Source organism: Ylistrum balloti, unplaced genomic scaffold, assembly GCF_031769215.1.
Source record: "Ylistrum balloti isolate Yb309-2 unplaced genomic scaffold, AGI_CSIRO_Ybal_v1 Utg371366, whole genome shotgun sequence".
NCBI classification, from domain to species: Eukaryota; Metazoa; Mollusca; class Bivalvia; order Pectinida; family Pectinidae; genus Ylistrum; species Ylistrum balloti.
In genome coordinates this window covers 159,465-178,283 of record NW_026782724.1, presented here as the reverse complement: position 1 = coordinate 178,283, position 18,819 = coordinate 159,465, and the positions used below count along the sequence as shown (strand labels likewise).

The window sequence follows — 18,819 nt, the reverse complement described above, 5'->3', positions numbered from 1 at the left end:
CTATCAATATTTCTTGAGATTGATCTTTCTCAAATTGCATATGTAGGTCCCAAGTACTGCCCGTTTGATTTTGGGACTGATTAAAAAGAAAACAAGATGGCCGACAGGCAGCCATGTAGGAAGATGTGCCCATGTAATTTTGGGACTGATTAGAAAAAACAAAAAATGGACGAATGGTGGCCATCTTTGATTTTGACTTTGAAAGATTGTTATCACTATTTAATGAGAAGTACTGAATGGATCTTTTTTGAATCTCATATGTAAATTCCACTTAGTCCCTATTTGTGGCCATTTAATTTTTGGTCAGATCAAAATAACAAAATGGCCAACAGGTGACCTTCTTGGATTTTGATTTTAAAAGTTTGTTATTGTATTTCTTAAGAAGTACTGGATGGGTCTTTCTTAAATATCATACATAGACTCCCCTTTGTCCCTAGTTGTGCACATACGATTCTGGGTCTGATGTGAAAAAACAACGTTCGAAGGGCGGCCATCTTGGATTTTGACTTTGCAAGTTTGTTATCAATATTTGTTGAGGATTACTCCATAAATCTTTTTCAAATTTCCTGTATAGGTTCCTTTAGGTCCCTAGTTGTGCCTATGTGAGTTTGGGACTGATCAGAAAAACAAAATGGCCAGAGGCAGCCATCTTGGATTTTGTCTGGTAAAGATTGTTGTTTACTGTGTCTTAAGAAGTACTGAATGGATGTCTCTCAAATTTCATATGTACGTTCCCTTTGGTCTCTCCTTCTGTTTGTTTGAATTTTGGGACTGATCAGAAGAAAATAAATGACTTCAAGGTGGCCATTTTGGATTTGGCAGGGGAAGATTATCTTTGTTATTGCTGCAAAGGAATGTTCATATGTCTTATCGTTAAGATCAAAAACAGAGAAGGGAAGAGAAATGGAGGGAAAAGATCCAAATTTAAAGAGCATATAAAGATCAAACAATGTTGGGTGCCAAGATCCCTTAGGGGCAGGATGACCTATTGCAATTCCCTTTTGTCGGGAGCTGTTCTTCGTGCATCATAAACTTTTAACATTTTTAACTTCTTTTGGAAAACTGCTGAACTGAATTTCAATGATTACAAAAACTTTCTATGGCTAAAGGCGTAAATTGTATGGTCCCCAACCCCCAGGAGCCTGAGGGGTAGGACCAAAATGGGTTAAATTGATTGAAACTTCAAAAATCTTCTTTTCAAAACCCAGGTATAGTAGAATAATTTATTTATTTTCTTTCAGAAATAGTTAAAACTTGGTTAGAATTATTCATTTAAGATGATAGTTTGGTGAGATGCACATATTGTTCTTTACTGACCCCCAGGGACTGATTTGCGAGACTAAAAAATGGTCAAGTTGACTGAAATTTCAAAGATGTTCTACTGTTCTGTACTTTTCTATAAAGGAAAATTCAATTTTTGAGTGTAATTTCTTATAATTCAAACTTGATTAGAAGACTCAGCATGAGACAGCAGTTAATGTTATACACAATTAACATTTGTATAGTGTATACAATATAGATAAAGTTTATTATTTTTTTAAACAAAATCAATTCTATGCCATGTTACAAGAAGCATTGTGACTCAGGTGACTGTTAAGGCTCTTGGGCCTCTTCTAGTAACGTTATTGTAATCAAGTATAGAAATTCCACTAATGTATAGGTATATTATGCAAGATGTGTGATTTTTTTTCTATTTATTTTTAAGCCAACAGAAGTTATCCACGTCCAACCATTCGTATTTACACTGATACAGATGACAATTCCACACAGAGCTCTGAATCAGATCTGTGGGGTCCGGAGGCGACTGATGTCATCCTATCACCCGGACAGAACTTTACAATTGAGTGCCGAGGTGTTTATAATGTGACAATGAGATTAACAAGGAGTTATCATAAATTGGTATGCATAATAAAATATGTTTAGTTAGAAATTTACTTTGTTTAACTGATATCACACATTTTATTTTTGATTTTAACAGGACCTGCCACTTAAATAAATTGTTATTTCGTCGTCTGTTGATTGTTTTTTTTGCCAGAAGTGATTTCTTTACATTTTTATCTGTTTCTCAAGAAGCGATGTCATTGTTAATTGTTCATCATTCAGTGCAGTTCTTGCAAAACATTTAAATGTTGTTTTTTTTTCAAAGTGACTAAACCGAAAGTATGTATTATCACAAGCTCTGTGTTCATAATTGCTACTTAATCAAAAATCAGACTGGCAAAACCAAAAAACTAAAACTAAAACTTCCATCGAAAGATGGCAGAAATACTTTTACATCACTGAAATATTTAAGTTTCATTTATGAAAATCTTGTTAATTTTAAACCATTTTTTGTTTGGCATGAGAGTTATTTCCCTTTACAATATATTGATCTAGATTTGGATAGAAATATCACATGATCCCAGATAAATCCCAACATTGCCAGAATCCTAATGTTCATTGATGAGACAAAGCCTAGAAATAGGAAGAGTCAAGTAAACATAAAATCTGCAACCAACTTAAATCCCCATGTTGTTTGTTTTAGTTTTTTGTTTTACATCTTCTTCATTTTCTTTTCTATTGTAATACTCAAATTTAGTCAAGTTATTTAGAAGAATCCATCACAGTGAATTATAAAAAGAAATATTTCTGTCCAATAGAGAATGTCTTCATATTCAGTGCTGTTACTATCATTTATCACACCTAATTTTGAATGATTAAATGTTTTACCTTGAAATGTATATCTATCTTTGTCCTTACAGAATTCCCCATACCTAGGTATTAATGTTGCTGAGCAGCGACTATTACACAGCATCAACAATTATACAGCTAATTTTACTGTGAGCAATATCAATTATCTGTATACCGGGGAATACAGCTGTTTGTACGTCGACGAATTCCGAGACGATTTGTATAGTAGTATTTACATCTATGTATATGGTAAGTCATTCAAACTTTGTATTCATTCATAAATATCAAAAATTATATATGTTGTTAAGAAAAAAAATTGACACTTTGCTACAGAGATAAGACTTCAGAGTCCACTTAAGGGTATCAATTTAAGAGTTCACCCTCCTTTAAGGAATCAAATTTTAGGGTCCCTCCATTCTTTCATGGTACACATCTTAGGATCTTACCTTCTTCATAGTACAAATGTTAAGGTACAAATTTAAGGAGCACCTGTTAAGTTTAACGGAAAATTTTACAAATACAACAGTATGGGTCCAGCTGATAAGGTAAGGAAGAGGGATAGAGCTGTACTGATAATATCATGTGTTGTAGCCAAAATTTTGGCAGAAAACAAAATTGAAAAAAGGAAAGTGAAAATGATCCTTGTCATAAGTCTATTTCAAAACATTTTCTAATAAAAAATTTCCATCTTATTTCAGATCCGGACCATTTGCTCACACCTTTAAAAATGAAAAACAACATTTTTGTCAGTAAAGCAGTCTATCAATATCAGAGGTCATACATTCCATGCAGAGTTACGCACCCTGATGTCCAGGTGGAGCTGTATAAACTGTACCCAGATCAGCTGATTGAGACGGGAGACACAAATGCTGTTTACTATGATCCAGAACAGGGATTTGTCCTGGAGTTTCCTAATTCTTTCTTCACGGAAATGTTTGAATGTAGAGCAAACTACAGTAATTACACAGACACCAAACAAATACATCTCCGTTACCTGAGTAAGTAAAAAGCTGTCATACTAGCCATGATGATACTGTTTGCAGCCATGTAGCCTATCATCATAAGATGGTTATGGCAGTTAATAGTGGTTCTCATCAGAAACACAAACTAGCCCATAGGTGGCCATTTTGGATCTTGAAACTAGAAGTTTGTTATCGTTTAGACAAATACTTGATGGATCTTTCTCCAGTTTCTTACAAAGGTTCCCCCGACCTCTAGTTGTAACTGCTGGAGTGACAGGAGGTGGGGGGGAAGGCGAATTAGCGGTTATCTTAGATTCAATTTGCCCTACGTCCATGTTCCATCTGTCTGTAAACAGTTTTTGTTATTGCTATTTCTTGAGAAGAACTGGATGGATCTTTCTCAAATTCCATATGTAAGTTCCCCTTGGTTCCTAGTTGTGCCCATTTGATTATGGGACTGATCAGAAAAACAAAATGACTGGCAGATGGCCATCTTTGATTTTTTTCAATTAAGTTGTTATTGCTATTTCTTCAAAAGGACTTCCTGGATCACTCACAAATTTCGTATGTAGATTCCCCTGGTCTCTAGTTGTGCCCATTAAATAGTTTGGGACTGATCAAAAACTTTTTTTTTTTTTTAAAATGGCTGACACACAGCCAACTTGGATTTTGACTTGCAAGTTTGTTATCCCTATTTCTTGAGAACTACAGCATAGATCTTTCTCAAATTTCATATGTAGGTTCCAGTTGTGCCTGTTATTTTAGTACTGATCAGAAAAAGAAATGATCAGAATAAACAACATGGCTTCCAGGCAACTATCTTAGATTCGTCAGTAAAAGATAATCATCGCAATTTCTGCAAAGGAATGTTCAGATCTCTTATCACGAAGAGCAAAACCAGAGAAGAAAAGAAGGACAAAGATCCAACTTTCAAAGAGCAAATAAATATCAAACAATGGTGGGGGTTAAGATCCCTCTGGGATCTTTTGTTATGATTTAATCATTGTTATAACTATTTCTTTCTTATAACTTCTGATATTTCACTTGTAGGGTTTCTTGGGTCCCTAACTATTTATGTCATTTCAACTTTCAAACTGATCAGTAAAACAAAGTAGGAAAATGGCAGCAGATTTCGACAGTTACAGGTTTTTTGGATGCCCGTGTTTCCTTTTTCGTAGATACCAAAATGTCTCTGGGATTTCTCTTGATGTCTTCATGAATAATTATCTGAATTGAATGTAATGTGATGTGGACTTGATACCATATCTTATATCATAAAACAAAGATAAAAATCTAAACTACAGAAAAGATTCCATGTCAATTATGGCAGCGTATTTGTCATTGTATACAAATACATTCCATTTACTAAATTGGGTTTACACAGTTCTTGATATTTTTTTTCAAACTACAGAAAGGAGTCAATCAGCCCCAACACCTTTCCTGAAAGGATCTGACAAGGACTTCATCATAGAGAAGGGCTCTAATTTTACTCTACAGTGTGAGGTGAAGGTCGATCCAAACTATTCTGTCTTCATGAAATGGATTTACACATCAAAAGAGGTAGGAAGCAATACCTGTAATAATTTATATTAAATTGGTCTTGGATGTCGTGGTTGTGTCCTTGCGCTAAAGATCAAGAGATATACTATATAATTCCTACAGTACATGAATAAAACCCCATTCATACGACGCGATTTGCATACCTCAGTATATTTTACACATATGTAAATTTACTTACGTGTGCACTTTTTGTCGTATGGACTGATTTGCTCGTATGCAAATTCTGCACAGTTGAGATAATTAACTTTTGCATACATGTTGTCGCAAATTATTTGCTCCCGTGTGTAAATTTTGTCGTATGAACACCCAGCAAATTTACTTATGTAAGTATTTTGCTATGTGAATTGCATCAGTTTCTATTTTAAGCGTTGTTATGGTTGTGTGTGTTTTGGCAGGAAAAAATATAAGTCTGTAAACATGATGCCTTTCAAACGACCAAACGAATTTTCAATGGTCATTCGTGCTCTACTTTAACGATAATTGAAAGTAGACTGAGTTTTTGTAAGGGTAGATGTATGGCTTCAAAAGCCAAAACTTCAAAGGATACACTGGGTCGCCAAGAACTACTGGCATAGTACTTTCCCAAAATGTCTTTCGCCACTCTGGAAACAAGGAGCCATTATCTCCTTTGAGATAAATTTCCGAATTTGCATCGTGGACCCTTCCTGGTCAACCTATATTTATGACTCTAAAGATATAGCTGTGGTTGCAAACACCCTGCAAAATCAAGGAGTAAAACCCTTTCCAGTTCAAGTAGTCTCCATGGGAATGCTTAGGAGCTATGATGGGAATATGCGTGCCGGGGCCAAAGCATTTTCCAATTTTTCACAAAATTTTAAGAATTTTTCTTTATTTCATTTGAAAATTCTCATACCAATCTTTGTCCTTAAAGTCATTAAGTACGGTTCTGTCATACCATTCAGTGGATAAAACTTTCCTTCTAGTTTCTTTGATTTGGGAACATCCAATAGCTAGTCCTATGCCCAAATAGCAAGGGAATACCCTTTTCTGTGAAAATTCACCAGTCTGAATCGGTCCATCTCCTTATTTCAAATAGCAATTTGGGGATTTACTGACGGTACATAAATCTCTTATGAACGCATAGCAAATTAACTTTTACTTATGTGTGTAAATTTACGCATGTAAATTTGCATATATAAGCAAATTTTCGTCGTATGAATGGGGTATAAGGTACATTTGATAAAATAGCGATGTAAATGATTTTTGTTTAGTAGACTTGTTCTATAGAACATTTCAATAAACATTTGAAAGACAGTGATCATGTTGCTATTGATGAAGAAACAAAGAGGAAATTAAAGTAACACTAATACTGGTACATATATGACAGACTGGAACCCTGTCTTTAAGATTTGTGATCAGAAAGATTTTTAGTTTTACACATGTTTTCATCGTGATTTTAAATCTTTTGTATTTAAAAAAAATGTTGTCAAAATGTAGGCTACAGAGCTGTGATATTGATTTTTTCATTTGAAGTTGTGACTCATAATATTCCTTTTCAGAAAAAAGAATGATTAGCAACATTTGTAGAAAAAATGTTAACTGACACTTCTATATTATACTATTTTAGATTAGGTTTTAACCTTAATGGTTTCATTCACACATTTAAATTTCCATCATGTTTTATTAATGATTTGTTGTTTTGATATTGGAGCATGAAACTATTAATTCCATCCTTCAAATCCCTCAATTTATTCTATATTCTTTTCCCACTCTACCTCCAGTACATATATTAATGAAAGACAACATTCCATGGCTGTCCTTTGCTTTTATCATAAAAGACCCCAAAGATCCAAAATGCTTGTACCTGTCTGTGGCTTTTAAGTTCCCCATTCATTTTCCTGCTGTAATGTCATCCAAGTTGTATTTTGTCCCAATGTTGTGTTTTTGTGCATCTCTGTCACGAGACTGTCAAGGTCAACCAAGGTCAACTAAAGCTGAAATTTTATGAACAAACTCCTATGACAGGAAAATAGTGTAATGCTGAATAAATACATGAACCCTCCATGAATATACGATTTAAAACTTATTGGATAATGTTTATATCACAGAATTCTACAGAGTTACTCCCCTTAAAATAACAGGAACAGGATGTATTTTCCTTGGATATACAAGATATAATGTATTGTTTGGGTGGAATCGCCCTTACCTTTGTCTGTTGAGATACAATAAGTTGATCATCCTTTTTGGATATATGGTTTTCAATAAAACTTTTTGTTCTTTCAGATCATGAATCTTAAAGAAAACTATAAACAATTTTTTTTTCTCCCGTTACAAAAAAAAAGATATCTTGGCAAAATTACCTATATAATAAAAGAATGTCTTAGTAAACATTCCTACAAAAACAAAACAACAGACAAATTAAAAATCCTCCCAAAAAATTTTTTAAAAAAAAAAGAAAAGAAATGCAGAATTCCCAAAATTTTAAAACCTGTTTTTTTTTTTTTAAATAATGATAGGGCACCTGCTTTGTTATTTGAGAACCATGTTGTGAGGATATAGATGGAAAGCTCCAGAGATGCATGTCTGTTGTAGATCAATAACCTTATGTTAGTAGATATTTGTATAAACCACTCTTGTTTGTGTAGACATCAGCGAAAATTGATCTATCTCCAGAATTGTCAACCGGCAATATTGACACTGAGGTATGTAAATTGTAAACTATGCATGTTGTATAAGTAATTGACAATCTGTTTGGTTTTGGGTTTTAAATAAAGTTAATTAACAGCATGTGGGTGTTTGTAAAAAAAAAATCACAAATACCTAATTTGATTAATTAATACATCTGATAGAAACAGTAATAATTTGATTGAGTTTTTAGCTCATTTAGGAAAGCTTTGCTGCGTGGATGCTAGATTTTATTTAATTCACTTCATCTAAATCACTGATATTCTTTTATTTCTAATATTGAAAAATTGATAAATGTTTGTTGCAATCATCTTTCTGTGTTGAGATTTTAAATTATTTTTGTGATAAGAGAAGTCTTCACATTACTCTAGAATATTATGATAAGATTAATTATAAACTTTAATGTGTTAACATAGCTTGTGGTAATTATTATCACTGGAAAATCAAAGTAAGGTAAAAGTGTGACATAAAAATTAATTCAGTTTTAATTAGAATGCTTTGATTGCTTCTAGGCTTGTATGTATAGGTTTACTGTAAATAATAGAAGCGATGATACATTGAAAATAGCTGTAATTATCTAGTAATGTATTCTGTGTATGTGTATATGTAGTTAAAATTAGACTTGTAAGTTCTACTCCTCAATGATCCTGTATTGAAGTGTAATGCAGAGGAGTGGAAATTTAAAGTACAGTATTAATTATATTTGTAGTGTATTGTTACTATGGCAAGTTTTGCTCATACGTAAAATATGAAAGTGGCCATCTTGAGTTTTTTTTTCTGTAGAAGGAATTTACCTTTAATGTGATCAGTAGTAATATGGACAGGTAAGATAAAAGTCCTAGGCGTGATCTTCAGTGGCAGCTTAGTTCATGCTTTGCTGTTGTATTTGGTGCCTAAGACCTCTCTCAGTGTAATCTATTGGAGGTTAGGAGAATGAGAGGCTTAGTTAAAGTTTAGGAAGGACGTGGTTTGATGTGATGTTCAGGGTTGAACACATTTATTGATGTGGTGTTCAGGGGTGGTGTTCAGGGTTGAACACATTTATTGATGTGGTGTTCAGGGTTGACCACATTTATAAGGTGGGCTGGGGGAAGAGGTAGGGGTAATGTGGCCCAGTGTAATGTGGCCAGGTGGTCAGGGTTGACCACATTTATAAGGTGGGTGGGGGGAGGAGGTAGGATGAATGTGGCCAGTTTAGATAGTACATATTAGAGTTGCATTCTAGCTTTTGGGCTAGGAAAGATGTTTCTTTAGTTTGATCCGTAGGGCTGTAAGCTGTAAGCTTGGGATCACTGGTTTGATCCCCAGCAGCACATGAATTGTTTTCCTGTTACACTACAGACAACAGACAGAATGCCGATACTGATTGTACGATGTTATAAACCTATTATGATGGATATTAAGAATTATTTGTTTTAATGCGTTGTAAATGTTAGAAAATGTGACCTTTACCAATTAGGGTTTTTACTTCAGTAAATCTGTATTTTTTTATCTGCTCTCTTGTAAAAATGCTAGGGTAATATACTTCAGTAAATCTGTATTTTTTTTATCTGCTCTCTTGTAAAAATGCTAGGGTAATTTACTTCAGTAAATCTGTATTTTTTTTATCTGACTCTTGTGAAAATGCTAGGGTAATTTACTTCAGTAAATCTGTATTTTTTTTATCTGGTAAAAATGCTAGGGTAATTTACTTCAGGAGGGTAATTTACTTCAGTAAATCTGGATTAATGTGGGTAATTTACTTCAGTAAATCTGTATTTTTTTTATCAGTTCTGTATTTTTTTATCTGTCTCTTGTAAAAATGCTAGGGTTTTACTTCAGTAAATCTGTATTTTTTTTATCTGTCTGCTAGGGTAATTTACTCTTTTTTTATCTGAAAAATGCTAGGGTAATTTACTTCAGTAAATCTGTATTTTTTTTATCTGACTCTTGTAAAAATGCTAGGGTAATTTACTTCAGTAAATCTGGGCTGTAAGCTAGGGTAATTTACTTCAGTAAATCTGTATTTTTTTATCTGCTCTCTTGTAAAAATGGGATCACTTCAGTAAATCTGTATTTTTTTTCCCCAGCAGCAAATCTTTTTTTTTATCTGCTCTCTTGTAAAAATGCATGATTTTTTTAATCTGTCTCTGTAAAAATGCTAGGGTAATTTACTTCATTCTGTTTTTTTTATCCTGTTACACTAGTAAATCTGTATTTTTTTTATCAGACTAGGGTAATGCTTCAGTAAATCTGTATTTTTTTTATCTGATTGTAAAAAACCTATTTTGATGGATATTAAGAATTATTTGTTTTAATGCGTTGTAAATGTTTTTTTTAGAAAATGTGTTTACCAATTAGGGTTTTTAGTAAATCTTATTTTTTTATCAGTAAATCTGTATTTTTTTAATCTGACTCTTGTAAAAATGCTAGGGTAATTTACTTCAGTAAATCTGTATTTTTTGATCTGACTCTTGTAAAAATGCTAGGGTAATTTACTTCAGTAAATCTGTATTTTTTTATCTGCTCTCTTGTAAAAATGCTAGGGTAATTTACTTCAGTAAATCTGTATTTTTTTTATCTGACTCTTGTAAAAATGCTAGGGTAATTTACTTCAGTATTTTTTTATCTGACTAAATCTGTATTTTTTTATCTGCTCTCTTGTAAAAATGCTAGGGTAATTTACTTCAGTAAATCTGTATTTTTTTTATCTGACTCTTGTAAAAATGCTAGGGTAATTTACTTCAGTAAATCTGTATTTTTTTATCTGCTCTCTTGTAAAAATGCTAGGGTAATTTACTTCAGTAAATCTGTATTTTTTTATCTGACTCTTGTAAAAATGCTAGGGTAATTTACTTCAGTAAATCTGTATTTTTTTATCTGACTCTTGTAAAAATGCTAGGGTAATTTACTTCAGTAAATCTGTATTTTTTTATCTGACTCTTGTAAAAATGCTAGGGTAATTTACTTCAGTAAATCTGTATTTTTTGATCTGACTCTTGTAAAAATGTTAAGGTGTTTTCATGGTGATATACCTATGTTACTTAGACCCAGACAAATGTTTTATGAATTACTGTACTTTTCCATACATTACATTTAGCTGTAAATGCTGGTAAAAAAGTGATTTTCTCTATAAAAATTGTCAGTATATTGAACATTAATTCACAATTGTCATGGATACCAAATATTTCTTTAAAAATAAAATTTCTACTTTAATACAAAAAAAAACATCGTAGGTTATTGTTGTAGAATTGGAAATAGAAATGTAATCTTTTAGAATGCATGTATGTTGTACAAACGGAAGATTGGTATACTAATACAAACAAACCTGACCAGACAGGAGTGTCTCCCCCATCTCTACCCCTCAAGAATGACACACCCTTACCTACTGTCCATGATTTCCTTTGTAGATGGGCATTGCTGTTGAAATTGCAGCCTCTACGCCGGTAAGCATGCATCATGCATGTATAGCCTGGTTGTATGCCTATATGGGGGCTACTCAGTTCTCCAAGATATTCTTTTTTACCTGCATGTAACACTGGTGATGTGATATATTGCACAATTTTATATTTTGTATGAATGTATTTCTATTTTATCCATTTTCCTTACACCTGTATTAAAACAGATTTAGAACATTAAAATGATTTTTTTAGGTTATTATTTTAATTTTGTTTTTCAGCTTCTGTTTTTTAGTTTGTTTGCTTTATGATGCTGCATCCTGATACTATTGATCTCTCTCTCTCTCTCTCTCTCTCTCTCTCTCTCTCTCTCTCTCTCTCTCTCTCTCACACACACACAGCATATGAGAATTGATCTCAATCTCTGCCAGAAGGTTTTTCCAATTTCCAAGGTTTTTCCAAAAGAAATTCTTTCTGATGGACACTTGATTTTATGGATAATTATAGCTCAATAAATCTACTTCTACACACCTCATGGACATACCAATTCATATATTAAGAACACCCGGGAAATCAATGAAAATAAAAAACCCACAAAAACTAATGATTTTACGGTATATTTGTTTGATGAGGCAAGTGATGATCAAACCCATGGACTTGTTGAGTGAAATATCTTTATAGAAGCTAATGCTTCATATATAATATTCTTCTGTACAGGAAATATTGATAAAAGTGCAGTAGATATTTTGTCTGACAGTAGTAATCTGTATGTTCTTTACCTCATACACAGATTTGAATTGAAGATGACATCGTTACAGAATCCTCACATTTATATGGTTTCTGTCAGATGTAGGTGATGAATGGTGATTACTCGTATACATCTGTTGTTGTTTTGCTTGTGTCAGCCATAGTTGCTGTGAGTTTTGCATGTATTATTTGGTTTTGCTGTGAAATTTTCTTTTCTTATTATTTTGCTCTGTTTTATTAGCATAAATCAATAAAAATGTTGATAATTCTATCCAAAAACCAGGAGTATACAAACATTGAAACAGAATTCATAATGGATGACTAGAATGCTTTTGATTGTCATCGATATTCCAGGCAGTACAAGATTTATTTAAGAATATCTTCCACTTATTAAGACTCCAACAGGAAGATTGGTTTCTTATCATTGATCCATTCAGTAATATACAAACCAGATCTGCTGCTGGCCACTAAGAAAATTTGATAGACTTAATTGATATCCTGCAACAATATTTTTGAAATGTTTTGATGATATATCACTTTATTTTCATTAGATAAATAAAACTTCGACATGGAGACATGATGAACAACCTACTATTGTCTTCCTGATGTTACTAATGACAGTACCTTTGTGTCATGTAATCTTCCTCTAAATACTTAAAGCTTCCAACAATGTTTAAGTTGTTCAATTTACTTGATTCCAGTACATGCAAGTTTGTTAATAGGTATGACCTTGACCCACTTTCAAGGTTGCACAGCCAAATGTTTTAAAATCTTTAAACAACTTCTGATAAATGAAAAAGCACAAGGTTAGGATATATAGCTATCAGCATGCTGGAATGAAGAGCTACAAAGTCAGTTCAAATGAATGACCTGAATCTTCTTACAAGGTCAGTGAGGTCAAAATATTTGAAAATATTCAAGCAACTTCATTTTTATTTTGATCCTGAAGTTTGTTATTTTGCTTTTAATTTTAGATGAACCTGAAAGTAACTAAGATAAACTTATTCAGTCATGTAACTGTCCAATAGAAATTACCAAATTATGTTCTTTCATTGTCTTATGATAGGCCCATCCCCCTACTGGTTCAAAAGCTTTGTGACAGGCTCTAAACTTACTGGCAGATGAAATGATATACATGTACAAAGTCGTAATTTCATCACACTTTTATTGTTTTATGAATGTAATGTCACGTACTGTAGCATCTTGCTGTTTTATCAGTATATCCAATTTGTTAATATTCAACTGTATCGACTAGTTGGATGGATATATTTTTCAGTGTTTTAAGTTTATTTGATATGCAGCATAAAATGTGTATAATCCTGACCTCAGTGACTTTTCTGTACTTGAATTCTGTCTTTCTGTGATGAACATTTTAAATGTAGTCTTAAAGAGATAGTCAGTCCAAGTTTCAAAATTTCTGGCTGTTCTTTTAAGAACTCATTCTAATGCCTTTTCAAACTATTGTTAGTATCAAAATACCTCACCGGTGGTCAGTTTGGACTGGCGAAATGGGAGGGAATACTCTCGGCCAAAACCAACTAGATATAGGACATTGCGAAAATTCTTGACTGAAAGGTCACTAGATCATAGATTTTATGCAGAGTATTACATAAATATACAAGTTTGTATGCCATTCAATAAATTTTCTGCTGGAGCTGCAATTTTTATTACTTCATTAAGCTTATTTTCTGTTGATATTTCAATTTACATAAACATTTCATTCTTATAATGGTGTAAACCTGTTATGGTGAAATCAGGGTCATACAAATGTTTGAAAATCAATCTAGTTATATCTATAAAGAATTTCCACAAATGAACTACCACTGAGGTGTACAATGTCTATACATAAGTCGATGAAGATGTGTTTTTACATATATATATATCATTAATTCATGATCTTAAGTAAGATTGCTTCCTAGGGATATGTGACAATCCTCTGGAGACAGTTATATGTGGCATTCCTCTGGAGACAGTTATATGTGACATTCCTCTGGTTACAGTTATATGTGACATTCCTCTGGAGACAGTTATATGTGACATTCCTCTGGAGACAGTTATATGTGACATTCCTCTGGAGACAGTTATATGTGACACTCCTCTGGAGACAGTTATATGTGACATTCCTCAGTTATATGTGACATTCCTCTGGAGACAAGTATATGTGACATTCCTCTGGAGACAGTTATATGTGACATTCCTGTGGAGACAGTTATATGTGACAATTCTCTGGAGACAGTTATATGTGACATTCCTGTGGAGACAGTTATATGTGACATTCCTGTGGAGACAGTTATATGTGAGACTCCGCTGGAGACAGTTATATGTGACATTCCTCTGGAGACAGCTATATGTGACATTCCTGTGGAGACAGTTTTATGTGACATTCCTCTGGAGACAGTTATATGTGACATCCCTCTGGAGACAGTTTTTATGTGACATTCCTCTGGAGACAAGTGTATGTGACATTCCTCTGGAGACAGTTATATGTGACATTCTTCTGGAGACAGTTATATGTGACATTTCTCTGGAGACAGTTATATGTGACATTTCTCTGGAGACAGTTATATGTGACATTTCTCTGGAGACAGTTATATGTGACATTCCTCTGGAGACAGTTTTTATGTGACATTCCTCTGGAGACAGTTATATGTGACATTCCTGTGGAGACAGTTATATGTGACATTCCTCTGGAGACAGTTATATGTGACATTCCTCTGGAGACAGTTATATGTGACATTCCTGTGGAGACAGTTATATGTGACATTTCTCTGGAGACAGTTATATGTGACATTCCTCTGGAGACAGTTTTTATGTGACACTCCTCTGGAGACAGTTATATGTGACATTCCTCTGGAGACAGTTATATGTGACATTCCTCTGGAGACAGCTATATGTGACATTCCTGTGGAGACAGTTTTATGTGACATTCCTCTGGAGACAGTTATATGTGACATCCCTCTGGAGACAGTTTTTATGTGACATTCCTCTGGAGACAAGTTATGTGACATTCCTCTGTTATATGTGACATTCCTCAGTTATATGTGAGACAGTTATATGTGACATTCCTCTGGAGACAGTTATATGTGACATCCCTCTGGAGACAGTTTTTATGTGACATTCTTCTGGAGACAGTTATATGTGACATTCCTCTGGAGACAGTTATATGTGACATTCCTCTGGAGACAGTTTTTATGTGACATTCCTCTGGAGACAGTTATATGTGACATTCCTCTGGAGACAGTTTTTATGTGACACTCCTCTGGAGACAGTTATATGTGACATTCCTGTGGAGACAGCTATATGTGACATTCCTCTGGAGACAGTTTTTTGTGGCATTCCTCTGGAGACAGTTATATGTGACATTCCTCTGGAGACAGTTATATGTGACATTCCTCTGGAGACAGTTTTTATGTGACATTCCTCTGGAGACAGTTATATGTGACATTCCTCTGGAGACAGTTATATGTGACACTCCTCTGGAGACAGTTATATGTGACACTCCTCTGGAGACAGTTATATGTGACATTCCTCTGGAGACAAGTATATGTGACATTCCTCTGGAGACAGCTATATGTGACATTCCTCTGGAGACAGCTATATGTGACATTCCTCTGGAGACAGTTATATGTGACATTCCTCTGGAGACAGTTATATGTGACAATCCTCTGGAGACAGTTATATGTGACATTCCTCTGGAGACAGCTATATGTGACATTCCTGTGGAGACAGTTATATGTGACAATCCTCTGGAGACAGTTTTTTGTGGCATTCCTCTGGAGACAGTTTTTATGTGACATTCCTCTGGTTACAGTTATATGTGACATTCCTCTGGTTACAGTTATATGTGACATTCCTCTGGAGACAGTTATATGTGACACTCCTCTGGAGACAGTTATATGTGACATTCCTCTGGAGACAGCTATATGTGACATTCCTCTGGAGACAGTTTTTTGTGGCATTCCTCTGGAGACAGTTTTTATGTGACATTCCTCTGGCGACAGTTATATGTGACACTCCTCTGGAGACAGTTATATGTGACATTCCTGTGGAGACAGTTATATGTGACATTCCTGTGGAGACAGTTATATGTGACACTCCTCTGGAGACAGTTATATGTGACATTCCTCTGGAGACAAGTATATGTGACATTCCTCTGGAGACAGTTATATGTGACATTCCTCTGGAGACTACCAAATAATGTATATATTTGTCTTAGATTTAGACATAACTGTCAAGTCTCTGGTTTTGTGACTGGAATCTCCAGTTTATTTCAGTAAAATTTTATTTTCAAAACTGGTGTTCCATGTAAGTATTGTGTTATATTCATAAACTGTGTTGATTTCAATAAGGCTGTAATTATAATGTAACATGATGGAGATTTCCAGTTTACGAGTTTTCACTGTTATGTGTGCAGTGCCCAACGCTATGTTGTTAACATTTTTTTTTTTATATTTTACGTATCAAAAATGTATAAAAACTGATGAAATAATGTACCCAATTTAGGCTGTCACTTGAGACAGTTTTATGGAACTTTTGAGACCCTTGAGCCTCTTGTTTGTAAACATCATTCAATTTGTTTATTTCTGATCAGGTTTCAGATCGAGTAAGATACACCAAACCTACCGTGAAGCACATGAGTGATAAATATGACTATGACATCATCAGGACACTGTTAATTGTGCGTAATGTCCAACTGAAGGATGAAGGCGTGTACACCTGTCAAATTACCACACATGATAAACAACAGAAGTCTGTATCCAAAGACATCTACATTCGAGGTTTGTACTTTTAAAATTTACAATGATCTTACCATACCTCATAATACAGCAAAAACCGTGGTATTATATATAACTCTCATGATCATGATCAGCTTTGGTTCATATTCATACCACAGTATCATATCTCCAAAGTCTACACCTCATTTGAATCGTCATTGGTCAGGGTTAAAGGTTAAAGGTTATCCTTGACCACTATTGAATGAAAAGCTTGTTTTCATGGACCTCTGAACAGATTTTGAGTAAAAATAAAGAGGGGGGGGGGGGGGGGGTAATATCTATGTAAGACCCCGATCTCTTGATTTCCTTGTTTTTCATTTTGAAACAGAAATGATTTGCTGTAATACTTTTGTGATGTTGTGTTTTTAGAGCCATATTGCCATGTTAATGTGCCAGGAGAAAAGAATGTTTTAGAAGTAGAAGAGTATGTAAAGTATGTACGACTGGCCTTCACCATCAATTGTCATCCTGATGACTTTACAGTCAAGTGGTACAAAGAGGACAAAGTTCTTCCTTTCAATATCGAGTAGGTTGATTCAAGGGAAGTCATTTTGACAACTCCCATTGTTTACCAGTGGTATAAATGTGTTATAATGTAAAAGTTATACTTGACATGATCTCTTTGCTATTTTCAAGAATTAAATGAAACCTTGAAAGAAAATGATAAAAAATTCATTCATGAAAAATGTATCTCTTGTGAATTTAAGTTTTGTTAAAATTTGAACCATCAAGAAAAGACGATCTAAACGGAATGTCAAAATATCAACAATTTTAAACTCAAACATTTGAAATAGAATAAGATTGTTTCAAAGTTAAAGTAAATTGTTAACTTAAATCTTTGAATACATTACTTGTATATATGTGAACACATATTTGTGATATTATTTTCCAAAGCTTAAATACAATTTCTGAGCTATACTGCGAGAATATGACAGACTGAGTGTCCAATACTTTTAGACAGATTGCATATTAACTTGAAGTAAATTGGAATGTCCAAATATTATATGAGGAAAAACATGAAGGAAACAGGGGATGCGAGAGGGAGGAGAGATTATTTTCTAGTCTCCTCAGCTGTCAAACAAAACAAAACAAAAACAAAAAACTGACCTTATGTACAAAATTTTGTAATTTCCTGCACATTCTAGATTTGCAAACTATTTGTTTATAGCAGTTTTTTGTTTATTTTTAGAATTGCTGAAGATGCCACCCAATACATTATTACAAATGTGACAAAGAGTGATGCTGGAGTGTATAAAGTTGTGATAGAGAATAGTTACCTGTCTGAATCAGCTCAAGTTGAACTGGTAGTTCTATGTGAGTATTTAAACTATCGTATTATTTATCTTGCAGTAGGCTCAGAGGCAAGCAAAACATCTCAAAGTAAAGGGGTGGGCTTATTATTGGACACCAGGGACAATTATATAACTTTTTGTTGAAAGTAAGGAGGTGGGCTTGTCCAAGGACCACAGGAACCAATACATTACTTCTTACTCAAAGTAAGAATGGGCTTATTACAGGAACCCAGGGGATCATATATAACTTCTAGCTCAAAGTTAGGGGTTGGCTTATTACAGTACCTACCAAACATAACCTGACAAAGGGGGCTTACCAAATACATAACTTCTAGCTCAAAGGTAGGGATGGGATTATTACAGGACCTATGGTAACCAAACATAACTTCTGACTCAAAGTAAGAATGGGCTTATTACAGTACCCCAGGGACCAATACATAACTTCTAGCTCAAAGGTAGGGATGGGCTTATTACAGGACCTATGGTAACCATACATAACTTCTAACTCAAAGTGAGGGGATAGGCTTATTACAAGACCCCAGGGGCAAACACATTACTCATAGCTCAAAGTAAGTGTAGCTTTTTACAAAACCCCAGGGGTTAACACATTACTTACTCAATGTAAAGGGTTGGACTTATTACATGCCACAAGGGGTCAACACATTACCTCTCAAAGTAAGGGAGTGGGCTTATCACAGGACAATGATAGATCATTTGTTGGCATTAATACTGAAAGTATATTAGATGTATTTTGGCTTATTACCAGGCATGAGCTTATTGTAATATAAAC

General features: G+C 34.0%; 1 protein-coding gene across 1 annotated transcript in view; it reads left to right on the top strand.

Moving 5' to 3' along the window:
- LOC132562213 (vascular endothelial growth factor receptor 1-like) overlaps nt 1–18,819 on the top strand; it is a 39,639-nt gene that overhangs the window by 8,837 nt on the left and 11,983 nt on the right. Inside the window, exons 2-10 of the mRNA XM_060226944.1 lie at nt 1,706–1,899; nt 2,742–2,919; nt 3,369–3,668; nt 5,044–5,192; nt 7,799–7,855; nt 11,228–11,263; nt 16,554–16,740; nt 17,107–17,263; nt 17,927–18,051. Of these exons, the coding sequence (XP_060082927.1) occupies nt 1,706–1,899; nt 2,742–2,919; nt 3,369–3,668; nt 5,044–5,192; nt 7,799–7,855; nt 11,228–11,263; nt 16,554–16,740; nt 17,107–17,263; nt 17,927–18,051 (1,383 nt within the window). The remainder of the gene's footprint in view (nt 1–1,705; nt 1,900–2,741; nt 2,920–3,368; nt 3,669–5,043; nt 5,193–7,798; nt 7,856–11,227; nt 11,264–16,553; nt 16,741–17,106; nt 17,264–17,926; nt 18,052–18,819) is intronic.